The sequence below is a fragment of the Anser brachyrhynchus genome (genome assembly GCF_964034855.1).
Source record: "Anser brachyrhynchus genome assembly, chromosome: 4".
Lineage (NCBI taxonomy): Eukaryota > Metazoa > Chordata > Aves > Anseriformes > Anatidae > Anser > Anser brachyrhynchus.
In genome coordinates this window covers 24,258,080-24,285,770 of record NC_137698.1, presented here as the reverse complement: position 1 = coordinate 24,285,770, position 27,691 = coordinate 24,258,080, and the positions used below count along the sequence as shown (strand labels likewise).

The 27,691-nt window shown below is 37.9% G+C and overlaps 1 protein-coding gene and 1 long non-coding RNA gene across 4 annotated transcripts in view; one reads left to right on the top strand and one right to left on the bottom strand.

The window, feature by feature from the left end:
* Positions 1-977: 977 nt before the first annotated feature.
* Positions 978-16,131, bottom strand: LOC308194477. 2 transcript variants are annotated; one of them, XR_013950563.1, is made up of 3 exons: positions 12,037-16,131; positions 10,671-10,793; positions 978-5,699 (listed from the first exon to the last, which is right to left on the bottom strand). It is a non-coding gene; the product is annotated as an uncharacterized lncRNA (long non-coding RNA). The 2 variants fall into 2 exon arrangements; XR_013950564.1 differs by having other exon boundaries at positions 978-2,209.
* The window catches only part of NEIL3 (nei like DNA glycosylase 3), a 42,149-nt gene continuing 25,021 nt past the window's right edge, over positions 10,564-27,691 (top strand). Inside the window, exons 1-2 of one of the 2 annotated variants that reach the window (XM_080590473.1) lie at positions 10,564-10,654; positions 23,740-23,855. In XM_080590473.1, coding sequence (XP_080446599.1) covers positions 10,607-10,654; positions 23,740-23,855 — 164 coding nt within the window. In that variant the 5' untranslated portion in view covers positions 10,564-10,606. Of the gene's footprint in view, positions 10,655-20,715; positions 20,958-23,739; positions 23,856-27,691 lie in introns of those variants that run through there. The other variant, XM_080590472.1, reaches the window with a different exon arrangement.

The following is a 27,691-nucleotide window of genomic DNA, read 5'->3' as shown; positions in this document are numbered from 1 at the left end:
CTGCTTGACGAACCTGATCTCCTTCTATGACCAAGTGATGCGCTTGGTGGATGAGGGAAAGGCTGTGGATGTGGTTTACCTTGACCTCAGTAAGGCTTTTGACACAGTTCCCCACAACATTCTCCTCGAGAAACTGGCTGCTTGGGGCTTGGACTGGCGTACGCTTCGCTGGGTTAGAAATTGGCTGGATAGCCGGGCCCAGAGAGTTGTGGTGAATGGAGTCAAATCTGGTTGGAGGCCGGTCACTAGTGGTGTCCCCCAGGGCTCGGTACTGGGGCCGGTCCTCTTTAATATCTTTATCGATGATCTGGATGAGGGCGTCCAGTGCACCCTCAGTAAGTTTGCAGATGACACCAAGCTAAGTGCATGTGTCGATCTGCTTGAGGGCAGGAAGGCTCTGCAGGAGGATCTGGATAGGCTGGACCGATGGGCTGAGGTCAACTGTATGAAGTTCAACAAGGCCAAGTGCCGGGTCCTGCACCTGGGGCGCAACAACCCCAAGCAGAGCTACAGGCTGGGAGATGAGTGGCTGGAAAGCTGCCTGGCCGAGAGGGACCTGGGAGTATTGGTTGATAGTCGGCTGAATATGAGCCAGCAGTGTGCCCAGGTGGCCAAGAAGGCCAACAGCATCCTGGCCTGCATAAGAAGCAGTGTGGCCAGCAGGGCTAGGGAAGTGATTGTGCCCCTGTACTCGGCTCTGGTGAGGCTGCACCTCGAGTACTGTGTTCAGTTTTGGGCCCCTCGCTACAGGAAGGACATGGACGTGCTCGAGCGAGTCCAGAGAAGGGCGACCAAGCTGGTGAGGGGTCTGGAGAACAAGTCTTACGAGGAGCGGCTGAGGGAGCTGGGCTTGTTCAGCCTGGAGAAGAGGAGGCTCAGGGGCGACCTTATCGCTCTCTACAGTTACCTTAAAGGAGGCTGTAAAGAGATGGGGTTGGTCTGTTCTCCTATGTGCCTGGTGACAGGACGAGGGGGAATGGGCGAAAGTTGTGACAGGGGAGTTTTAGGTTGGATGTTAGGAAGTACTTCTTTACCGAAAGGGTTATTAAGCATTGGAATGGGCTGCCCAGGGAGGTGGTTGAGTCACCATCCCTGGAGGTCTTTAAAAGACGTTTAGATGTAGAGCTTAGCGATATGGTTTAGTGGAGTACTTATTGTTAGGTCGGAGGTTGGACTCGATGATCTTGAGGTCTCTTCCAACCTAGAAATCTGTGATACTGTGTGATACTGTGAAGGTAAAATAAACCAGACTACTAAGAAATATCTGAGAAGGCTCATTATTACTACAGTCAGATGGCAGTAGTATTTACCATTCTCGGCTATCTTACTTGTCTCTCTGTCTAAAGCTTCTGATCTGACAGCAGGAACGACCACCACAGATGGTTTACTACATCACACAGCTCACCATACCAAATTATACTGGTGCTACTTAGGGTTACTTTAACACCCTGGGTAGTAAACTGCAGTTGTTCAGAACATGTTTCAAGTGTGGATGCTGCTGCTGCAGGAGCAATAAACCTACAGAGGATGCCAGGCAGACAAGCAGTAATTGCTTCAGCCAAATGAACTCCAATCACTTGTGTTTGTAAATTAAAACTCTGAATACAAAGGTGATTTTTAGTGACGTGTTTTAGAAATGGGAACCATTACAACATTTCCAGCCTCTCTTTACAGGGATACTCCTGCCTTATGTAGACAATTCCTACAGCTATTTGTAATTTTTCACAGAACGTTGGCAGACAACTCCACAACTTAAGTGGAAAAAATGTTTTTATTCATGAAAAAGAATCAATAATGCATGATAGTAGTGAGCACTGCTAACATATAGTTAATGTAGATATTATTCACTGCCTTAAAGCTGTACAAAATGATTCTACATTTCATTGCATTTTCTAAGACAAAGTCGTCCTTTACCCATCCTTTCAATTCAGAATCAAAACTTTTGCCAGCACATTTCAAATTGAAGATGGAAAATTAACTTTTGTCTTGAAGTTTGTGTCAGTTCTATTTTCAATTTAGCAAGCTCTGGGATGAAAGTGGTTAATGACATTGATAACTCCCATGTTAGCAGTATGCAAGTCTTACTGTTTACTTGGAGGTTTCCTCCCCTTTTCTTCAGTGGCTAGGCTAACCAGCATTATGCTCAGAGCTACGAAAAGAACACCGAATGCTTATGGCTCATTGACTTCAAAAATTCCTTTGTCATACCCTGAGGAAAGCAAAAAAAATTAAAATAAAATAAAATAAATCTTACTTCAGAATCACTGGTTACCTAGCAGAAACATTTAGTGCCTCCACACCAAATATCCCGGCAAAATGCAGCACTTTGACCAGGGCACTTGTCAACCTATGCTGTTGAGAAACTTGTAACCTAATCTATGAAGAAATCCTCCAAGACTACTTTCAAGACATTCAGACATAGGGCATCCTAAAAAAGGTTGCCTTGCGAGTCTCAGGACATAATCACTGTAAGACTGATAGTATCCAGTCTGGATCATTTGATTGCAGACACTTTCCATTCTTGCATTTTGTATAGCATATCTGTCTCCAGAAGAATGGATTGTGAGAGGCTAGGTGCCTTTCGAATTAGCAATTATCTTATCCAGATCTTCATATCTGTGGTTCATTGCTGAGGTATGTGTCTCTGGCTTCTGGCTTATACTCTAAGTAGCTTTGTGGAAATCGTTATGTTGACACATTCCCAGTACTGAATGCACGTTCAATGACTGCTCATCTGAATAACCCACTACCATTATAGTGGATTTTCTGGACAACTTATAATATGTAATGAGAACAACATTATGACATGGAACATACTACTGATAAACCTGGAGATGTAACAAGCAATAAATTCAATTCCAATTATACAGTTGTAAAGCACAATCCAGGTATGACTGCAAGACAGGTGGGCATACATCCGATAACCTGCCCAGTATTAGTAATTTGCTGGCAACCACAATATAAGACCTCTGGCAACTCTGTGCATGTTTTTGGATTGCTTAAGCCTGTACAGTCTTTACTGTCTTTGTGGAACTAACTAATTACACTAAATTTACCTGTGATGTGATCACATAGTTATTTGGGCAGACAGGCCTAATGCAATGACATCAATCTTCCCAACCAACAACAGAAATAGTGTGGGGAGGGACAGCCAACATAGTAGAATCATCCTTGGCTGCCAGAACGGTGGGAGGTAGACCACTGGCACCTGCTGCATGCTAGAGGAAGTAGCCTTTCATTATAAGATTAAGTATTTTCTTCAGGGTCTAAAAGTGTATACTGAGAAATTCAATCCAGTAATGAAACTTTTAGAAGAAATATATTATGTTGATTTGTCTCTACTGAAGAAGGACATCTTAATACTGAATTGTATCTTTATTTATTTTTTTTAATATTTAAATATGGGTCAGGCAACACCAGTGTGAATTTGCATTCATAATTCCTTTCTGAAAAGATAATTTGACATGCTCTCCTTTTTCACTTTGCTGTGTATTCAGCTTTAGCTGAAAAGATCATTTACTCTGCTAATGCCTTTCCCCTTCAAAAATGTCTGTGGATGCCATGTCTCATGATGAATACCCATTTGTAAACAAAGTAGTGATTCATTATTATAGCTGAAGGGCATCGTTTTACCTGGATGTAAATTCATCATTTTTTAATGCCTCACAGTTTGATGCTTGAAATCTCATCAAGCACTCTGAAAGCTTTGTTGACATAGACTGATGATCCAAACAATTAACTTAATAATGGCATCAGCAACTAGAGGTTGGTATCAACCAGAGAAAGTGAGCCAAGTTCATTCCTACTGTAAGCCTAATAAAGTCAAAGGAGGTACACTAGGGTTCTATTTACTGCAAACAATGTGTTTAACCTCCTTTTTTGCTGTTCTAACTAATTTTATGAGGCTAGCTATACTTCATTAAGTACTCTGTAGACAACAAATTGAAACTTTTTTTTTTTTTTAACAAGTTAGGTCCTACACACTACGAAAAAATCTACATTCTCAGAAGGGTTTCAGAAAAGCTAATCATCTGTGAATATTCTGTTAAAGCTCAGCTGAGAAGTGGTTAACTCCAGATGTTAATTACTACCCCACACCTGAGATATGGACATGTGGTAGCTGCCCATATATGTAATTTCTGGTCTGCTCTGATGCATAGCAAAATAGCATCCAGTAAAACCCTCACTCTTTGTTCCTTTCCTGGCTTATGGACGCTCTGTCTGAATGCATCTCTACATGACGTGGGAATCCACTAATGAACATAAGGCATCATTTGAATTCAGGCTAAACAAATCACAATTGTCTTGAGGAAGATCTGCTACAGACTTTGAGGGATTCTAAAATATTGCCATCATGACAACCACCTCATTATTATACCCACGACTATCAATCTTTCTACAATGTATTTTACATTAACCTCAACCTTTAAAGAAATCCAAAGTACTAACTCTTAAAATTAGGAAACTAAGTTCGTTCCTAGAACTCTGTGATAGTTTAACAGTGAGCCTGATATGTCATGTCAACTGACGTAATCATATTGGCAAACAGTGCCTGAGAACTGCTGGTTTCAAGCTGGAGACTGACAAATGAATAGCTTTTCTTTCTGAAGAGAGCCAGGTGCATGGAGTTAGATGTAAAGGGATTAGGTATTGCCTTGAAGCTAAGCTGTTTCATCCTCTCTTTGATAGTAATAAATGGGAAAAATTCATGAGTCATACAGAAGTACTCAGACTCCAAAGATGACACCTGCCACAGCCTGTCTGCCGCCTTTTTTTTTTTTTTGGAAGTTTTTGTCTTTTTTTATGGCATTGGTAATTTCCATAACCTTGTCACTACTTTCATCTACCAGAGTTATTTTAACTCAGATTTAGAATAAATTCTTCAGATATTTCACAGCAGTTGATATGTCTTTAATGGTACAGTTAAGGTTCCCATGTTAACACTAATCCTTTTCCACTTGTACATCTGGCACTACAGAAAAAGCATGAGTGCTTAGCTAAGTAATTTTCCTACCTGTAAGAATTCAGGCACAACTATGCACAGCCAGCTGCTTGTATTTGCCAGGTCAGTTGCACACATTAATGACCTTGCAGTTGCAATTTAGTTGTAGGAACAGCTAAAACTTACATGTTAGATATAAAGATACTATTCAATAGTTTAGTGGTAATGATTTGTAGTAATTTTAGCACAGTTATTAACACAGCAAAACAAGCACTGTGTAGCTGTACTGAACTTTCTTGTAGTAAGATGCTGTGTACATTCAATACAAGGTTGTTTTCAAGAGAAGCAAAAGTTAAAGTGATTCTACACAAAGACTATTAGTATATAATTGGAGATTATGATATTCCATATGTAGTCAAAAGTACCTATTTGTTTACTAGAGTTCAATGCATAAAAAGTAACTACTGATGATGGCGATTGACAGAGCAGGGACAAAAAGAAGAGGAACTATCGGGGAGCATACTAACATACAGCCAGGTCAACTGTAGATCAACTCATGTTCCTAAAGCATAATACGCTGTAGGGAGGACAAGAATGCATACACTTGCATATATTTTAAAGTCATTTCTCCAAAATTTTTCAAGTTGTAGATGAAATACTTCACTACTGCTCATCATTTCTGAAAAGCAATGAATCTAAGTCAAAGCTGATGAAGTAAATCTGTTCATTCTCTTTTATAATACAAGAGCAAAGAAACCTGAAAGACAACATGTATGAAGTTAAAACAGAATATTTTGTAAAACACTTATTTGATACATTGAACTCTCCACCACAAGATAATAATTATGTGTTAGGAACAGACAGAAAAAGTGAAAATCTAATGAAGATACTGTATTTTAATATTTTGCCTAGTGTAACATTTTCATAGATGTAATCAGTTATAGTATTGCCACATAGAGCAGATGTTATGACAAAATGATAAAAGGAAGTGAAAGCAGAATAATACTATATATTCCCTTATTCAAACTGCACTGTTATCACAACTCATACAAAACAAATCATGCATCATAACTTAAATTCTGATGGCTTCAGCTTTTAGCATGCATCTTAGTCAAGATCTCCCCCTTCTTTCATCCTTATTCCTTTTTCTAAGGCAAATGTGTACAGCTGTGGTTTTTTTGTCTGTTTGTTCGTTTGGTTCTGCTGTCTATACTAGTCTGTTGAAGATTTATTAACACAGGATGGATAAGAGAAGGTGGTGTATTTGACAGGTAAAGTTAATATTGTGGTGCATGATCTGTAATACACAACTGTTCTAACACCAAAATAGTATTTTCTTCAAACATTGCTTAAATTGGAGGAAAGAGTGTCATAGTGATTAAATATTTTGTCTATCAGCATCTCCATATGAACTTCTTCCTTTTGTTTCATGAAAATATGTAGTTCCTTATGAAGAAGGTTAAGAGCATATATGCATATGCCCCGCCCTCATTCAGCAGATTGGCACAGCCCAAGCACCACCAGACAAGAGAATATGCCTTACAGGCTTTACTGTAAAGCATGTCCTTTGCCCATGAGGTGTGTGTAGAAAACTGTAGTAGAAAACTTCAAAATGTAGTAGTACTGTAGTAGTACTTTAAAATGACCTAAAGGTAAAGTGACCTCAAATTCACAATCATCAAAATAAATAAATAAATCCCATATATTAAAGGCATGAATTTTCTAGCATTGATAATTGTAAAGAGGTGTCAGGCAATGTTAAAAGGTAATTTCAGCCTTAGTCTAAATGAAAATCTTTTATTTTATTTTATTTATTTATTTATTTTAAAGGATGCCCCCATTGCAGAATCTGTTTCAACTTTACTTCAGTATTTGATGTTGGCCATTGTCAGTAACTTTAAAATAACAGATAAATAGACCATTAATTTGGCTTGGGATAGTAATTCCTATGAAAGGCTAGCTACTTTTGTAGCTCTATCCTCTAAGATTAGTGAAGATGTGATTATCAGGTTCTAAATAGATGCTCGGTATGAAACTTGTCTTTTCCATATATATATACTATATATATATATATATATATATATATATATAGTATAAAGGGAATACATATAATGGTACAACTACTGATAGACCAACACAGTACAGGACATAGCTACTTCTGCATTTCCAAAGTAACTAGGTCTTATTCTTAAAACAGAACTACATGTGTAGCTCACAGTATAGGAATATGCTGTTGAAAAAGCACTGTGTTATTTTATCTTATACATTGTTTCAACTTCTAACAAGAAGTTGAAATTAAAATATTTGTTATTAGTTTGCACTGAGAATACAGAAAAGACTGGTATATTATGCTGTTTTATAGAGATGGCAATAATGAAAACATTGCTAAGGCAGTGCCATTCGCCAACTACTGATGAGACTCAGGAGAAATTCCTTAACAGATGTTTCCTACATCAAAAAGATACTTTGTCTTCTCTGATTACGATGATCTTGAGAATTCATGATTTGATTCAGTGATCAACACCTCTTCAGTAGTCCCATAAAAAACAAATCCTTGCAATAGATTTTCCTTCCACACAGCAGCTGGTAAATATATATTTAAGGCCTTGAGTCCATTATGGTGAAGTTGTATTACAGCATTCTTGTGTTCATGACACAATTAGGGTTGTGTCAGCACATCAGTCATACACCGATGAATGCACATCCTATTTTCTTTACCATTTTATAAGCTACTACAAGCTGACCTGACAACTGACATACTGAAATTTTCTACTGCTGTGCTCTAAGATGATTTGTTGCTATTTACTGCAAACTTACTTGAACGAGCTTCCTTTGACAGCTGTTATTCATTATTTTCAGATGCCCCCTAACCTGCGATGCACTGAGTACTACTCCTAGATAACTTTTTTTTTTCTTTTCTTCAAGTTTTGTCATTAAACATTATTGAGGTGTCTTTCCAGAAGAGATATTGAGCTCATTCTAGAATAAGAAGTCATCACCAAAAGTGAGAGCATCAGCAGCTTATACCTATGACTGCAAATAGTCCCATCAGAGCAAAAAAATAATAACAGCTTGAGATACTCAGTAAGCCTGGAAATATGGACGGTCAAATGAACATTGTTTTAACACAATATCCAGCATCTACTAATTTTACATTTTTTAATTTATTTTTAGGAATCTTCAAATCTAGGATCATACTAATAACCACACCTATAACATACATTTCTTCCCAACAATAGTTGCTAAGCTCACAAAATATACATTGCACGTATAACAACAATGAAGTACATCCATTTTTACAAAAAAAACCTCGAAACAGCAGCAAACACTGAAAATAAATTCTTGACAATGAAATGTAACAAATCCCTTGATTTTTCAGACTATTAAGAGATTTTGAGAGTTATATTGTAGCTTTTTGTCAAAAAGTTTTGTCAAAAGTATCCCTTCTATTTTCACTGATTTTCATAAAGAAAATAATACAGCTCAATTTAAGTTTTCCCCTATACTTCAGTTTCTTGGGCCAGGACAAAGGCATTCTCTTAAAAAAACATATCTTTATAATAACTATCTTTAACTGAGTTAATCTTTTTCAGTTTTAATACGTTAAGTTAGAAGTAACTGCTATTGAAATTTATGAATCTTTTTTGGCATATAACTGACATAAGAAAAACAACCCTTTGATTCTCAATAAATACTTCTAAATAGCAAGTCATCCCATTTGGACTGGATCACAAGAGATAGCGAGTCACTGAATAACTGGGTAAGTCCAACAACATGTTTTTTGTAATTCTAGCGTTCATCCTGAACACAAATTGAACATCTGAACTCAGCTTAGCAGCTTAAAACATACACTTCAAAAATATCACCTTGCCTACTTCTTGCACATAAATCATGGAATACCACCTTGCCTTTGCAGCCCTTACCTTCTCAACTGCTAAAAATTGCTGGCATCATTAACTCACTTCATATCATGCTATTTCTCTTTCTGTCCAACCTGTCAGCTCCTCATTTTCTCCTGCATCCCCCCGTCTGACAGATGCACTTGTAGTAATATATTTCTGTTTCTTGACTTATTCAGATTCTGCTATATTGCCAGCTTCCTCCTGAGAGTGCTGCTGTATCACGAGCCTGCTTCCTGTGCTTGCAAGTAGAACTACAGTAGATTTCCAAGCACCACAAGAACTGCAATATTGTGTCCTACAGATACAATAGTTATTTCAAACTTAATCTTTGCTGTGCACATTTACTCCTGATTTATAAAAACTGACTTGTCCAAGGGAAAAGCATACAGCCCACATTATTGTGATGTGGGCACAGGCACACAAGCAGGGAACACACTCTCTATATATACAGCCTATACACATTATTATACACAAACTACATTCACAAATTCTGAAAAATCAAGCAGATTTGTTTTGTATTGTTTGATTTTATGTACCTGATTTTTAGAGCTGCTGATCATAACTACTCTTTTGTGTACCTTACATGGTCTTATATAAAAATTGACACATAGCAAAGCAAGTAAGTTTTGTTTTCCTTTTAAAAATCAAATTTAAAAGGGAAATTAAACAATAGGGGTGATTGCAGCATGGACAGACTGATACGGAACCCATTTCATGAAATTGTTGATACAACATTAATTCAGGAAGGAATTAAAGTGGAATTAATTCCCTCCAAAGAAATATGAACTCTAGCAAATCTTATAATCAAACAAGTTTGGTGATGAAGCAAGAAAACAAAACATACAGCTTCTCATACCTTATCCTCTTATCCCTGCTAAAAACAAGGAAACCCTATCTTGTGCAACTGGTTACTTCTCTCAAGGTGATGAGTGTTTACTTGAAAAGCAGCATTTGAAGGTACAGGTGATACAAATGGACACACAGTCACAATCTGCAAAATGGTTCAGATGCGGCTGCAGGCAAAGAAAAACTGTTTTACCCCATATTCATCTTATTATCTTCATACCAGTCTTTGCTTTTAGTCTGCCTTTTATTCTAGTCCAGCTAGGACCTTAGAATTATTTTTGTGTAATATCTGCCAGTTTAATTAATGGCCTGCTTACTCCCTCTTCCAGATCATTAATGAAGATGTTAAATAAGACCAGGCCTAACACTAATCCCATGGTGCCTTGGCAGACACCTCTCCACACAACATAATTCATCATACCTTTTGTTTGGAGGAGAGTGTTTGGAAGACATAGCTGATGTAAAAGGAGGCTGCCCACCTGCTTCACTGTGTTAACCACAGGGAGCACATTACACCAATTACTAAAAAACTTCACTGACTTTATTTGCTTCTTGTTGCAAGTCAGAAAATGAAGAGTGTTGACAAGTGTTAAAAGAAGATCTCTAAACCTTTTGGTTCCTGACACCTGAGACAGTCAGGCAATCAGCTCACTGTAAATGCTCTGGATGAAAATACACAGAACCAGATCCCTATTTTCTGAAAAGATGCACTGCTGAATTACCTGAGATGCAAACTCTGAGTTAAAAAGACTCAAAATTTTCAACTTCTAGAAGAGAGCAAGCTATTTTTCTTAAAGTGCTCCCAAACCAGCATATTAGACTGAAAGTGATGTATGAGAAGTCAGCATCCTCTACATCTTTAAGGGCAAGAACTATTTAACAGTAGCTGAATTACTTTGGACAGAGACTTCTACAGATGGAGGATTCTCAAGATCTTTTTCCTCCCCTGCAGTTAATGACACAGGTAATGTCGTTCTTACCTATATGGTATAATTGACTTTTTTTCATTAGTGGTTTGCAACTTTTCCCATAATCTTCTGTCATAGCTTGTCGGTGTAGTTTTCCTTTCTAGTAAATCAGCATCCAGATGGACAAAGCAGTATCTGGGGAAAAAAAAAAAAAAAAAAAAAGAATGAAATAAGTTATTTAGTGGTCATTGTGAGCCTCAACAGTTTTTAGTCTATTTATGTAAATATTCTATAAAATCTCTTGTGAGCCACAGTGGAACCTTCCCACAATTCCAAAAAGAGTATTTTCAAGAGAGAATCTGCTCAACTCCAGAACTACTACAGCATGTTATTTTTGGGGCAACTTGTTACTATGTACTTTCATGATTCAGATATTATGTTGTTTGTAGATACAAATGCCATGAATCCTCATCCAGTGTACGTCTGAAGTACAGTTATAGGCCTTCTTTGGTTTATTTTATGTAGGTCTGTATTTTTTTTCTCACCAGATTCTATTTAGTAACAAACGTTAATCTTTTCCTAGTTATTCAAGTGTCAAAAGCCTTTTACAGTGCTGACCCTGTTATTCACTGTTTTATGTAGTTTCTCTTTTCCTTAGATCTGACTTGCAGTCATGCTACTAGAACAGGCACAGTTCACTACTACTTTCTCAACAATCCTCCTTAGCCTGTAATAGGCCACACTCTACTAATAAAAAATTCTAACCATTTATGAAGCCTGCATGAGGGAACTCAAAACAAAGGCTGAAATACAGTAAAGAGAGTTCAAAATATCCAAAGGCAAAAGAAATATACCATTTCTAATATTGCAGTATTGCCAACCCTTAAATTGAAGAAAACAATATGTATATATATATGTATCCAAAAGCAGGGTTTTGGTTTTGTTGTTTTTGAAATTTCTAGTACTTCTGTCAAACGTCTTCCCCATCAGCTTCTATTAGGTTACACAATGCCAAGCTGCCTTGCTGCTAGAGCAACATTCTCTCCACTTCACAAATCATGAGGAACTTTATTGCACAAATGCCCACCTCTTACTGCCATAGCAGTTAAAACAGCAACTCTTCATTGATAGTCCTCTGCCAACACTTCTTAAAAATAGCATTTCAATACTAAAAAGGGGGAGAAGGGAGGAGCTGCAGCATGTACAAAACAGAGTTTGAAATTCAGCTAAGTAACATGAAGTATCTCACATAAAATTCAGAAACCGCTAGAGCAATCTGTCTGATAAGCAGTATGGATCTCAGACTCATAGAAATGCACACGTTGGAAGAGACCTCTAGTATTCAGCTAGTCCAATCTCCTGCCCAAAGCAATGCCAAATTCAAAGTGAGATCTGGTTCCCCAGGAATATTTTCTAATGATGGATATTTTGTATATACCCTGGAAAACTTGCTTCTGTGCTTGGATCTTCTGTGCTTCTGTGCTTGGATCTTCTTTCTGAATTTCTGTTTTTCTTATATTCAGTCAAAAGTTCCCTTGCTGTGTGTGCTGCATAGCCTCTTTTCCTTTTGCTATGTACCTCTCAGGAGAGCCTCTGTATCCTTAATAACTTCCCCTTTCGTTAAGGAGGTGAAGACAATTGGAGAAGCGTAGAAAGCCTTACGCGTCCCTTCTGCTAAGCAAACCCTTCTCTCTCAGACACAGTTCACCATGTGCTCCAGCCCCCTGAACAAACTCATGGAGCCAGATACGGTTTCACGTGTGCCGCACAAAAGAGAAATAACCGTTTTGCTCGACCTGCTGGCTGGCTGTATCCCTCTCAAGTCAGCAGTGGATGCGGTTAGCTGCCAAGGCCACAAGGGTGCACTGCTGACTCATTTTCTACGTGACCAACAGCCCTTTAGGATCCCGTCCTGCAGAGCTGCTCCTCCCAGTTGCTGGCCTGACCTTGTAAAAAGAGGCTTCTGCATCAGGCCCCGCTTGTCTGTTTCCGAGTTTCCTCAAGTCTACAAAATACAGAGCAAAAACTCACCCCATCCATACTCTCTGAACACCCAGCAAGTCATCTGGTGTTTGAGTGATGTTTGTTTTCTTTCCTTCTGCATCCTACCACTTCTTACCCCTCTGGGGTGGGGGACACAGAACTCTTGGCTGGTCCTTCTCCCCTTTCCAGAGCCTGGAACAAAATGAAAACCTCAGCTACGGTGCTGATAGGCTGCTTTCCAGACAGAAGCAAAAACCTCTTTCTGCTTTACACAAGGAAAGGCAGAAAATCATATGGAGCTAAAGCTTTTTGTCCTGTTTCAAAACCATCTCTAGCTTTTACCAGACTTAGCAAGGTCTATCCTCTCCTGTTACCCTTGACAAGAATAGTTCAAGAATAAAGTAGGGACTGTGAGCTTTTGGGGCCATGGCTTGTATGGATGGCTTCGTCATGAAACCTGACACCGTTTTTGGACACAATGAAGTAAGTATTTTGGAAAATGAAAGTAGAAATAAAGTTCCCAGGAAAGGACATTCACGTTACTTTCATGAGCCAGTGTGAGTTCTGTTATTGTATTCTTACCTAATCGCTGACAGGGGTGCAAGTAAAGGTAATAAATAAATATATGTATGGAAGGCATCCAGTTTTGTTTTATTTATAGGCATTATTTGAGAAGCTATGCATCATGTCAGAGATTTAAAAGGATTATTGATAGAGAATAGTACAACCTTTCTTCCAATGCAACAGCTGTTCTGAGAAATTTCCATAATAACAGTTGCTTTTAATTATATAAAGAACTGCAAAGCCTTTTTAGCTTCATATCAGTAAGGCAAAAGTTGCTAAAGAGATAATCCTCAGCCTTTCTTTTTTTTTTTTTTTTTTTTTCTTGCGAGGACAGTTTGTGAATAGCAATGATTTTAATTCCAATGTCATATATATACATTTTCTTTTTTGAAGGAAGGAAAGAACAGCATGGTCTTTTTCCCCCTGAATTTGGACTGAAAAATTACTAATAACACTTGGAAAACATTCTCACAAGAGTCCTTCAAGAAATACTACTGACACTTAAACAAATAGAGTTAAAATAAAAATATCCAAAATACTGCACAGATATAAGAAAAAGAAATTGTCCTAGAGAATCTAGCCCAACGCTATTGATAAGGATTAAAAAAACAAACGACAACAACAAAAAAAAACCTATATCTACAATTGGCGTGTTTTGCTAAAGAAGGATATCTTGTTAGTAATTTTGAAGGCCCTGAAAAGTCAGTGAAAATTACACTTCTTTATCTTCCACTCTTCCTGCCTCTCTCTGTGATTGAATACTGGCTTCTGACTGCTTAATGCTTATTCATTCCTCATTTTCTGGGCAGATCACTAGTTTGTGAAGATAATTAGAGACCCCTGCTATTCCTTCTAAGCCTTGAATCTTGAGACTAATTGAAATGGAGTGCTGCATGTAGATAGGCAGCTGATAAAGGCTTTGCAGCAAGGTACAAGGAATTATACTGTTTGTGTAACAGAGAAGTAAAACCAAGGTGCATGGGCTAGGTCAGTTTTTGCTATGGCCCTCATTGCACTTTGCACTGCAAATCTCACTTAGTTCTGTTATTAGAGCTTCATGGACTTTATAATAATATCTAAGTTTTTAAACATATATTATTCTAATGTTTTTCAGGATAGCATTAAAGTACAACATCTAAACCTGAAGTAAAGATGGCAAGTTCTTCAACCCATGATCACTTTCTTCTACCTCATCTTTCTTTGAGGTGTTACTCTTAAAAGTAACCCACAGTAAAAGAATACACCTCAGAGCACTGTATGTGTAAATACAATGCAGGAAGGCTATAAAGGATGTTTCTGCCTCTCTCCAGGTACCAATTTTCTCCTTTTTGTCTGTTTTAGCATGTAGATAGCCTGCGGCTATTGCTGGACACTTTTAAAAATATCTTCAAGGTTTTACCCCTTGAATAAACTACTGCAAGTTTTAAATATTCTCTTTTCTCATCCAGACAAACAAAGTAAATTTTACTTCATTTGGGAGGAGACAATATGCATTAACAAAACAAACAAACAAACAAAACTTCTGGCACTGAACTGTGTCTCAAGATGCAGTAGCTACAGTGCTGTTCTTAAACTGCTCGGTAAGTTGTCTGTACTTATTCCATGAATATCCAGCTTCAGTAAGATCTACTTACACCCTGAGGCAGTTCCACAGTGCTGTCAAACTTCTCCAAACATTTCTCCAAATGAAGTTAAACTATGACTATAAATTAGATTACGCTATTGTGAATGGGCAGAGGCACTTATGCTGGTGGACCTGGCTACCTTAAAGCAAGCAGAGGATTTAATTAGGAATGGAATGAGATATTCCATTTTCAAACAAACATATATCTTTTTTTCATGCTTTGGAATTTCTAAATATTTAATTTGTGAATTTAGGATGTGTCTTACTCAATTCTTCTCCAATATTTCTGTCACTTAATAGCTGTAAAAGGTGTTTTGCCCCTTTGGGCAAAGAAACATTTAGGAAAGAAACTAGATGTTGCTTGGTATGGTTATAGAACTTTGAAATGTCATAACTCGTGTGTACTACACAGAACATTTCTGAAGGAATCCATATATTTTCTGATCTTTCTTGTCCTCCAAAAAATATAATACTTAGTCTGTAATAGTTTGATCTCTGAGGTCTGATACCTAGACATAACTTGTCCAAAACCAGGCCTTCCTGCATTCAACTTTGATGAAACCTAACCCTGCAGATAGATACCTGTGTTCCTGGGAAGCTATGTTTCTGCTGTGGCCAATTTTCTCCCTTAGGACATGCTCAAGCATCAAGACTTGAAGATACCAGTTTCTTTATACATCATGTGTGGATGGAATTGACTAGGTAATCTCTACATGTCTTACTTTTGGAGTCTGCTCCAAGAGATGTAGTTTCTCATGTTTACCAGGCCAACTCTTGAACAGAAATGTAACAAGAATTATTGTGGCCTCTGCAGCTCTCCTGCTGGCTTAAAATACTTGCACAAGAAACAGTATACCTAGGTTCAAAGTACTCAATCTGAAGTGGAGCGGCATATAGATTGTTGGTCTCCTGCCATCAAAGGAACTGCCACTATCACTGGGTTACTAGGCACTTCGATCGAGAAAGGAAGAGGAATCTCTTTAGTAGTAAAACATGTCCCTTCAATAAATATATATATATGAAGATGTAGATGAATACTGAATACTTAATAACATAATAACTACATCATTAAGACTCAGATTCACTCCCAACATGACAAAATTATATTCATACTCTCATAAGCTCTTGTTAGAGTTAACGGTAAGATCACAGCCTAAGATGAGAATATCCTTCCAGAGACGGTTATATTACAAAATATGAAGTCTGAGGCTGCTACGTTCCGCAGTCAGATGCTGAAAATTAGGCTTGATAATGCCAGGCTAATCTAAATGACCTTGGTTTCTGTCATTGCTCTGGTTAAAGATTAAGTATGTTATGCAAAATAAAAGCACTTTGACAAGAGAGACTGTTAGCTGCAGAACATTGTATATCCTATATCCTGCATACTTTCTCAGGAGTTTGAAACTCTAGGAACATTTTTTCTCTAATTCCCAGGGAAGGATGTGCCAATAAGTTATCCAAGTATCAACAGATTGCTGCAACGGCTTAGATAAAGCTGCCACATTCTGGTTTTTTTTGTTTGTTTTTTAATTTTGCTATGCTTAGGTATCTAACTAAAGGGAATGGTTCACTGCTATGAACCCAGAGGGCTCATAGGCACCTAGCCAACTTCGTGGCACTTCCAGACAGTTCCCAGCTCAGCAAACATGTGAATCATATTCTTAGACACAGCTCTTCTTACACTGCATAAGGAAAATAGGTGACTGCTTAAAGTAACGCAGCAGGGTGTACAATAGCAGGAACTGGCATTATTCCCTGTGTGGCTAATAGAGAGAAAGATGCCATGAGGCCTCTGCTCTCAGTCACCGTCTGGTGAGGTGCCTACCTTTTGCCATTGATCAAATGGACCATAGTCCATAGTCGATGGACCTCTATGACTACTGAATTTTAGGCAGAGTGAATAGCTTGCCTCTCTCCTTGTAAGTCTAAGCCTTTCTTGTGGGTGTAACCCTTTGGTCTACACAGAAGAAAAATTTGGATTTAAGTTAGATTAGTTCGGTTTTTTCTTTTCTTTTTTTTTTTTTCCCCAGCAAAAAATAAAAGTTTAATACAGTACAAAGGTGTCTTAGGAAATATGAATGATTTTTGGTGTTTGAAATCAATACAGAGCTAATTTTCTATTCCTGGCTAAAAATAACAAAATTACTTTGCTGAAAACTAATGCGTCAAACTAGCCAAGATTTTCGAGGATTATTATTTGTTTATCTCTAGGGAAATCAAGAGTTGATGCAGAGAGAAGATATTTTTACTAAGTGACTTGCAACAGTCATTTATTCATAATGCTCTAGTAAGCTCTAGTCAAGAAAATCCTTGTACTGTTGTGACAATATCAATATATATTTTTTTACATAGACAACTGTACACATAATTTGCATCCTCTATCTGTCCAACTCATGTCCTGTTTTGGCTACCTGAAGTGCCAAGTGCCTGAAGTGAAGTTATTAAACTTATAAATAAGAAATTGACTTTCTTGTTTAGTATAAGAATTGGTACACTAAGAAGATGGTTCTGCGTCCAACTTTCAACTGGTGTAAATTAGGATGGTACTGTTAAGAATCAACTGTCTCTTTTACTTCCAATCCATTAATCAAAAGTATTTTCAACACATGCTCCATGTTCAGTGAGAATAGTACATATGCTGTAAGTAGCATTTTATTGTGACTGCAATAACGCAGAAAACTCCTGTGCTAAAACTGTCACTCACAACTTAGTTAATCATGTTATTTTGATATTTTTACTGCAATTTCCAAAGTTCCTCTTTTAGTTTACAAGAACTGGAGCTTTAAAAAACTAAGTTACAAAAACATATTTTCTCTAATGGAAAGTAAGGACTTTACAAAAACAAAAGGATCCCACCAATCAAGTCATTATTTATTTTGAGATAACTAACAGAAAATAATTTAATTATGCCTCTTTATCAACACTGTGTGACTTTCAAAATTTTCTGGCAGACCAGGAATCCATAACCAGAACTCATTCCCTTAACAGCACAACTATTTGGATTAATTGCATTAAAAAACTTAATTTAGAAGGATTTGGGAATGTTTTTACAAGGTTTAGGAAGGATTTCATTAGGATTACATGATCAGTAACTTTCAGTGTACTTAACTGTTTGCATTAACTCTCTAGGCAGCCATGAAACAGATCAGTCATCTGCTGCTTATTAATTCTTATCCAAGATTTTGTCACCATAAAGGGAATGTCTTTGTAGTTCATTGTATACTTCAACCAGCCAGAATTAAAAAATTGTGCCTTAATGAGAATCTCAGTGCTGACATAGTTCTTCTGACTGTTGGATCTGTTGGATTTAGAAGAGCAGGGTGCACTTGTCTTCTGCATATTTCTGTTGTCTTGTGTGAACCATCTTTCAGAGAAATTGAACATTAGTATGTGGCTTAACGTGACATTTCAGTTAAGTTAGTCTGGTTTTGCCACATGATAATATTCCTTGCCAACATCTTTTTTTTTTTCTTTTTTCAAAGCTCTGTTAATGGCAAACTTAACAAATGTATTTAAACTGTGTGCTAGTATTCTAAGGACAACACATTAATCCAAGGGAGAAAATGCACATAAAACAAAGAGTTTGAGGAATTAGATGTTGGTAGCTCTACTCTTGCAAATTGACAACATCGGTTTTATGTCGAATGTCCTGAGCCATGAACTGGTACAACTAGGCATGGAATCAGGGCTTTTGTGCAAGTTCTAGAAAATGGAAACAAATAAAAAGGATGTGTATGCTTTTCATAATTCTGGGAAACCTGAAATTTTAAAAATAAACATACTTTTGATTTGATTGTCTAATGAGATCATAACTGCAGTACTGTGCCAACTATGTCAGTAACAATATGAGTGTCCGGTTGTTAGCACACTGTTCTACTGTATGCTAATATAAAATTTGCTAAATATTGCAAATGCACAAACAAATCAAGAAATGTCACCTGAGAATGCCCCTGGGAAACTTAACAAAGGCAGCTGTGCACACAACTATAATAACAGGGGGTAAATTTATGAGCATATGTAGATTTACTCAATTTCTGTTGCAAAAATAGATTTTACCTTTCACCGCAGGTGACTTGCTGTTATTTGCTACATCTATTATCATAGTACAATAGAATGATTTCATGATTTCATTGATGGAACAGCAGACAGAAAGTATAAAATGGTCAAATATTAAACTTATACTCTCGTGGGATTTATATGCTTGTTTGTTCTTGAAATTTGCACATTTAATTTCTTGTTGGAGATATTATTTCTCATGGCCACTGGATTTTTCAAAGTCAAAATAAAGTGTAAACAACTGTTGATGAAATTACCTGCCAAAAAATGTTATATTCTAGCAAAGAACCCTGACATAAATTAAACAAAAGCTTTTATTTTTTATGCAATCCATCAGCCTCCTTTTAAAACTTGCCTCTTACAAAATACGTTCCCCATAGTCTGAATATCTTGGAACTGCAAAGTTGAAACTGAATGGCAGCAATTGAGATTTCCTGTCTCAAGGAACTACTGTTATAAAGGCAGCTAAGATTATTCTGCTTAGAACTTTGTAAAACAGAAGCGTTTATGTATTTCTCTCTTGACTGCACTACTACATCACTTTAAAAAAACTGTGTCAGCAATAATTTTCCTCAATTACTGTTGCTCTTTCAGCTGCTGTTATTGAGGTACTTGCACTTCACACTGTGGGACAAAACCAATGCTCAGCATTTAGCATTTGTCTGAAACCATGAAACTGTCAGACTAGTATCTCCTCCTGTGCTGTTACTGCTCCTCTGTTTCAAATGTATTCTTAAATGCTTTTCTTAAAGAAACTCCCAAATGTTTATCAACCATCACCAAACACTTTAACATAAAGCTCACCAACATTTTGTACAAAACCTGAGTTCAACTTTTTACGAATTAAAGTGCATGCAATAGTTGAGTTACTGCAGAATCTCTAGTTAAAATTCTGTTGTGTACATGAGTGGAAAAAGGGATAGAGAACCTTATTAAATGGTTAGTGTCAGAACTGCAGATGCACCTGCAAAATTAGATGTGGAATTGAAAACCTAACCTAACACGTTGCACCAGCCATCCACTGAAAAATATCCAGTTATAAACTCTCTTATCACAAAACATATTATATTTGATAACCAAATAACAGGAACTGTTAGTATATTTTTAAGGTGCTTAAATGTGACTACAGAAACCAGAGTTACTCAGTGATTTCTAGCTGCCTTGGAAGAACAGTAAGGCAGGACTCAAGGGCATGGAATAGGATTACATATAGTAGTATTTTCTAACTTTACTAGCACATCTGAAATCATACTTTTATTTCAGTGAACATAGTAACTTTAACCTCATTTAGTCACATCCTTCCAGGGGATAAGAAAAACAAACAAACAAACAAAAACCTTATCCTCTTAGAAATTAGACACATTTTATTCAAAGCCTGTGCCTTGATAACAGATTGGATGTGGACTGTTTATATAAGAAATCATAGTCACTGAAAAACAAATGTGGGTGTGCCTCATGAGGTGGATGTTAGGGGGTGGCACCTAACGGCCTACCTTCTGGCACAAGTCCCCTCAGAATTTCCTAAAGCTTGCGGAGTTTATTACATCCATGCTTACGATTTCTTACAAACGCAGCAGAGAAAAGAACATTTTCTATGTGTAAACAGACACGGGCTGGCTGCAAATCCTATTAAATATTGACTCTCTTAGGGCCGAAATTAACTTCTAATTGTGCACTGAGTCTTATGGTAAGATGTACTTGCAGGGCAGTGGCAGAGAATAAAAGGAAGCCTGTGACAACTAACTGGGTATTCAAAGCCACTACAAGTTCACGCTTAAGAGCAAAACAAATAAGAGATACCGTGTTTTCTGTGAAGGCTCTCACGACACAAAGTCTTTCGTTTAATGTTCTTAGGGCGTTTTGCTCCCATCTGGGGTCGTGATAACATGCACTATCTCTTTTACTCTCGCCGAGGGGCCGGGACCGCTCGGTGGTAATGGCCCGGCCCAGCCCGGCAGCACCGCCCCCGAGCCGAGCGGGAGATTTGAAGGGAAGAGGCGGCGGCAGCGCGGCGCTCGGCGGCCATGGTGGAGGGCCCGTGCCTCGCCGTGTTCGCACAGCGGCTGCGGGCCCGCGTGCTCCGCGGCCAGGCCGTGCGCGGGGCGCGGGGCGGCGCTGCGCCAGCCGGGGCGGTGAGGGCCGGGCCGGGTTTGGGTTTGGGTTTGGGTTTGGGTTTGGGTTTGGGAGTCCTCTGGGAGGCCGCGATCAAGCTCAGGGGCGGGGTGTGCAGAGGCTGAACGGCTGTGTGTGTGGTGTTAAGGGGATTTACTTTCATGTCAATAACCGTTTGGGTTTTTAGCATCATGTTAATTAGACCAGCTATTCAAATAAATAAAGGCTGTGGCATCTGCTGTCAATACAGGCTGTGTAATTTCTCCACTGGTTTTTATCTTTTTTGCTGGCAGCATAAACTAATGCAACAGTATAAAACTCTGCTGGGGCTTTGTGAGACTTTCTGGTAACAAGCTCATATCAATGAGCAGGTCTAGCTAACGAGCTGTGACAATCCTGTGTCTGGTTTTGATTATGGAGGTGGTCGGGTGTTTTGGTTTTTATTTATTTATTTACTTATTTTCTCAGCTGAGTGAAATTGTGTCACTCAAGTCCTAGGTAAGTGTACTAGATATCTTCCAACAAAAAGTTGGGGACTGCCCCTCCAACACCCTTTGTGGTGTAAGAAAATTTATTAAGGATTAAGGCTGAATAAAATAATACTTAAATGAACATAAGAAAGAATGTGGCTCAAGATACATCTGTTTAAGATATGCCATCAACAGATTGGGCCTGATAGCTTTGTATCCCTCAGGACTAAGCTTTTTAAAATTAGGGAGTTACTCTTTCACTTTCATAGGAAAATTTAATGCCTTTCATTGTTCATAACTTAGTACAGCAGAAGTCAGCTCAGGGTTGACTTCATTCATCAGCAAATGACCATCACAAAGCTCTTGTGCATTTCAGATCTCAAAAACAGCTGTTAACCATAGCCTAAGCCTAGACCACTGCTGAGGACTGTAGTGTGGATGCTCTTAAATACTACAATGAGCATAAGGGCTTGCCTGATAATGAAGTGGCATGAATTTAACTTAGAATATTTTGAAAATCAGGTTTATTTTCCATTCCTGTCACTTACTCTGGTTTAGTTGAACCAAACCTTAGTGCTTAAATCCAAAAGAAACCTTGTTGCATACGGACTTCCTTTATTACTTTTATTGGAAGGAGTGAACAGTTTATGCAAGAAGGAAATTTTTGCTTTCTTATTTTGATAATGGGCAAAGTAAATGACATTGGTGTCATGCAAAAAATACTTTTATTTTTTCTCAATCACTTAATAACTGAAAAACCCTCTGAATATAATTTCAGGGTAATAACAAAGTGGGGGATTATTTTGAAAGTGGCTTTGAAATTTCACTAATCAGCTCAAGCCTTGCTGATTTGCTGGAGTTGCTTTCATATATGCTTATGCTGCAATTAAGCATTGTTACTGAAGCTTTGGTACTTGCATCTGTCCCTTGCAGTTAGGGCTGCAATGTTGTTTGCAGGTTTCATTGGGGGCTGAAAGGGACCTTTCAGAGACCTCAAGCTGCTACTCAGAGGGACCCTGACACATTGAGAAAAATGGGCTGGCAGAAACTTGTGAAGTTCAGCATTTGCAGGACTTGCAAATTCCTCCACCTGAAACAGAATAATGCCATGCAATGGCAGGGGCATGGGTGCTGCTCAGGTGGAAAATGGCTCAGTGGGGTTACTACTGTGCCCTTCTGGGGAAGGGAAGAGGGCCAGCTACCAGCTAGGCTGTGTTAACAATGTAGCCAAACAGCTGAGGAGGGTGATTCTGTACCTCTGCTCAGCACCTCTGAAGTTGCATCTGAATTACTGTGTCCAGTTTTCAATTCCCCAGTACAAAAAAAATGGTAATGTACTAGAGATAGGCCTAGCAGGCTGAAACGTGATGCGTTAGGAGAGGCTGATGGAACTGGGTCTTTATTGCTGTCTTTGGCTGTTTATAAAGGAAGGTGTGGAGACAGAGCTAGGCCATTGTCTGAAGTGGATGATAGGATGAGAGGCAACTGATACAGGCTACAACAGGAGAAATCTTGATTAGATGTTAGGAAAACTTTTCTACCACGACAGTAGCCAAGCCCTGGAACAAGAGCCCAGAGAGAGGAGAAACCCCATCCCCAGAGATGCTCAGAAGTTGACTGAACCAGGCCCAGGACTTCCTGATCTAAGTCAGTCCTGCTTTGGGCAGGTGATTTGGACCAGATAACCTGTAGAGGTCTCTTATTATAATTGTAATGAAGCTTCATGTGCTATGCAAAAAAAGATCATTGCTTCAATCACACAATTGTCATCTTCTCTTCTAGTAGTGTCCTGCTTGTTGTTCATCATCTGAGATTAGACTTTCAGCTGTTAGGAAGAGAGAAGCATCTCTGTGGGCTCAGTGGAGGTTATTCTGTAATATGCAATGTGAAATGCTGAAAGCATATAATTAGCATGGCTAGAAATTCTGGCAAGAGGTATTTGGAGAAGGATGGAGCCTTGCAAATGGCAGAAAGTTGGCACTGACAATTGTTTAATGTTCAAACTATACCCATTAGTTTATATCAGCTGGAAACTCTTTTTGAATTCATGACTCGAAGGAAAAGATATTAATTTAATTAAAAGAAATTTTTTTGATTAAAAAAAAAAAAGAGAGAAAAGAACGAGCTAAGTTACAGCCTTAGTAATAGTGACTGTATGCTTCCTTGGTAGATACTCTCATTGGTTTTGATAGACATGGTTAAGGAGATAAAGGTTGATGTTGTCTAAATTGGAAAACTAGTTCACAGAGCTACTTGCTGAATGCATACTGATGGTGGTATCAAAGTATTATAAATTCTGTTTTAATATTTATGCATATGTGTTCATTTTCAGACTGCTGTGAGTGAGGAGAGAACCTCTGTTCATAATTTCCTAACTGGACATGTTTACAGGGGTGTGGAAACATTGGGAAAGGAACTTTTTATGTATTTTGATCAGAAAGCTTTGAGGTAAGAGGCAAGAAAAATGTTTTCTATGTATTTGAACTGTGCATTTTCATGTTTTTTGTTGTTGTTGTTGTTCATGCTATTGTCAGTTCCAGATATTTGGAAGTTAGTGTTATGGAGAAACTTCTCTGCAGCCTCTCTTTAAGAGCTTGAAACACTGGATAGAACCACAGAATCATCTAGGTTGGAAGAGACCTCCAAGATCACTGAGTCCAACCTCTGACCTAACACTAACAAGTCCTCCACTAAACCATATCACTAAGCTCTACATCTAAACGTCTTTTAAAGACTCCAGGGATGGTGACTCAACCACTTCCCTGGGTACCCCATTCCAATACCTAACAACCCTTTCGGTAAAGAAGTTCTTCCTAATATCCAACCTAAACCTCCCCTGGTGCAACTTTAGCCTATTTCCCCTCGTCCTTTCACCAGGCATGTGGGAGAATAGACCAACCCCACGTCACTACAGCCTCCTTTAAGGTACCTATAGAGAGCGATGAGGTCTCCCCTGAGCCTCCTCTTCTCCAGACTGAACAATCCCAGCTCCCTCAGCTGCTCCTCGTAAGACCTGTTCTCCAGACCCCTCACCAGCTTTAATGCCCTTCTCTGGACTCGCTTGAGTATCTCCATGTCCTTCTTGTAGCGAGGGGCCCAAATATTTCAGATAATTTACTGCTTTATTCTTAGTCTAAGATTGCATGTAGAGGTATCTGAAAAGGACAATTGTTCCTTGAAATGCTTTGTTTCAATTAGGAAATGTAATTCTATTCTTTCTAAATCTTTAAATAAGAAAACAGTCTTTTCTGCATTCAATGTAGTCATTGTCACTAATGACTGTTCTTGAACAAAAGTGCTGAGTCATGATTTTTCTTCATTTAAAACTGATAAATAGTATCAACCTTAAATCACCTTAAAATTCTGTGATATAATGCTTTGCCAGTGACACTGCTGTTATAGAAGAGAGATGGAACTGAAAATGCTTGGCTGCTGGTACAACAGTTTACAATGATTGCACTGGATAAAGGCATTGACGTTAGAAGTTACCAGGGATGATGTGTAGACAAACCTTTGGTGGCAGGGGGCTGCTGTTTATCAGGTATAGTGCTATATGCCTATTTCTTTTAGTGTTAGAGGAATGGAACTTAGGGACTTGCATGTATATAAGCAAAGTAAACACGTGGCTTTAATAGTAATTAATACTAAATGCTTTAGCAACTAATGCTAAAAAAGTGCAATGAAAGAAAAAAGTGATAAAAGTTGTACACCATAGAACAACACCAGAAGCCCCAAATCTGATATGCGATCCTGTGAAAAGTCTCTAGGAACAAAAGAGAAGTCTACAAACCATGAAAGTATCCCAAACTCTGTAGCTGTTTATATAGGAGTCTTTAATCTCTTAATAAAACTGTTGACATAGTAGTTATCACAGTATATCAAAAGACTCTTCACTCAAAGTTAATTCTTAAGGATATTATGTATAGGTCCTCATGATTTAAGAAACTGCTGTTGTTGTATACGTGGCTTCTTACTGCAATTTTAAGATGTTTATATTTCCTAGTTTTTAATTAAAACAGTGTTGTGGGGCATAGGGGGTAGGATGTAATGAAAGGGGAAATATAGGGATTTACCAAAGATGCCTGAAAGTTCAGTGCAAAAGGTTGGGATATCTCCTGGGAATTGACCTGGGCATCACCTAGCTAAATGTTAATGCAGACAAACAAAACATCCCCAATATTTTTGTTTGAGAGATATATACCAGTGGTCTTTCCCTGGTCAACTTCCAGTAATATAGTTTAGAAAAGAGGTTTAATATGTGAACAGACGTTTTAATAAAATACCTAAAATGCCTCAAACTTTCTGTTAACAAAAAGATACTATAAAAAAGGCTGGTCTGGGTTTCAGGGGTGGTATTTGTTTTTTAAATCGTAACTTAAAGTAAGATTAGAGATGATTGTACTAAAGATGACAGTTGACATGAATCACTAGCGTAGGGTCACCCTTTCTTGCGGAACAGCGAGTTTCTAGTCTTATAAGCACTTACCAGTGCTTATGACTGTATTACATGTATTACAAATTAATTGCATAAGCAAAGGAGTAAATTATCAAAAAGACTGTTTTTTATTGTACAAACTGAATTACAGTATAAGGTGGGAAAAAAGGCTATTACTCTAAGAAATGTAAGCAAGCATTTTGCATAAGTTATCTTCAAAAAGAAAGAAAATGTGGCTAAGTTCTAGTATGGAAAATATGATCTTTTAGCCCTCAAAGTTATTAAATAATTATTAAGCTTCCTTGTCAATGCAGTAATATACCATACTTTGTGAAAAAACAGAATCATAAAATGTTTAAGGTCCATTCCAACCCCCCTGCCATGAGCAGAGGCATATCCTTTGATTCTCTTTTGATAATAAATTTAAGTTTCATCAATTCATCATTTAAATTAACTCTAGAATTGTATTAAGAAATCTTTTTAGTTGCATTGATTATTTGATTGGAAATGTTGTAAAAGTTATGTACAGGAAAGGTGTCCTCTACATGGGAGACAGAAGTTACCTGTTATCTGGTAGTTAAGATGTTTGTTCTGTTGTTTTAAAAATGTATGTTGCGCATCTGAAACAAGTAGCTGAGGGGAGTTAGAGGAATGCTTCAGAAATCTCATCTAAGATTGTCTGTCAGGATTGTTCTGGGAGAGGAAGTAAGGAATAGGCCTTCAGATGATGTATTCTTCATTAAAGTAAACTCAAATATAGGACACTATTGTCATGGGGGTTACCCCGATGCAGATTGTGTGTCCGTACAGTTTCTCAACATAATAAAACCAGTTTTTCTCATCTGCTGAGATTTCCTGTGAAAACGTGGTAGTGATGCTGAAATGTTTGTCAGACAAACCTAGGTAGCATATCTTGTGAAAGATGGGGCCACGAAAGGTAATTAACTCATATTGTGCTGTTGGGTTTTCTCAAGTGGGGAATGGCTGCCTGGTGGAAGAAGGTAACTTGGTCATGAAATTGTTTTATACAGTTTGGCTACTGCTTGCCTGACTTGCAGATGAGGCTGCTTCTGAGTTATTGCCACGTTAATGGGTAGCAATTAGTCAATGAGGGAAGTCCAGGATGCTTGCAATCCACAGTGGGCAACTATTTAGGAGCACGAATAATGACTGAGGAGAAATCAGTATTTCTACTTTTTGATGCCCATTTAAACAAGGTCATCAAATCTCTGAAGAAAGTAATGTCAAGTTTTTAGGTAAAACTAGATTATTTTTTTTTCAGCTTTGCCTTGAAAGTCACTTAAAAAAAAAATCAAAGCTAAAAAAAAATTCTGTGATACTAGTGAGTTGTGCTGGAGAGGCCTGCATGGATTTCAGGGTTTGCTAAGGAAATGAAAATTGTGTGAGAGAGTTTGTACTGGGCTTAGTTTCTGTTGTGTGCTATTAACATATATTTGGAGTCATAACTGATTTGGAAAAGCTTCTGAAAATTGATAATGTATCTATATTTTTGTATAACTGAAAACAGATGAAAATGTTCTTAGGAAAAGGATCATAATTACTGACCACAAATCCCTGAAAGGAAAGACATCCACTATCTTGACTGGGATTTACATCTTGGCACATAGAATGTGATAATATGAATTGTCAGTGTTCTTCTTACATTTCCTTGTAATATATTGACTGTGTTGCTATTTAACTCTTTTTAGGGAAAAAATGGTTTAAGCTTTATGATATTGTGTAACACTAATTCTAAAAACTTACCCTTTTACTTTAAAACAACAAAAAGTCTTTTTTTTTTTTGCTACTAGCTGTCATTTAATAATAGATCCTAAGTTTAACTAGTGTT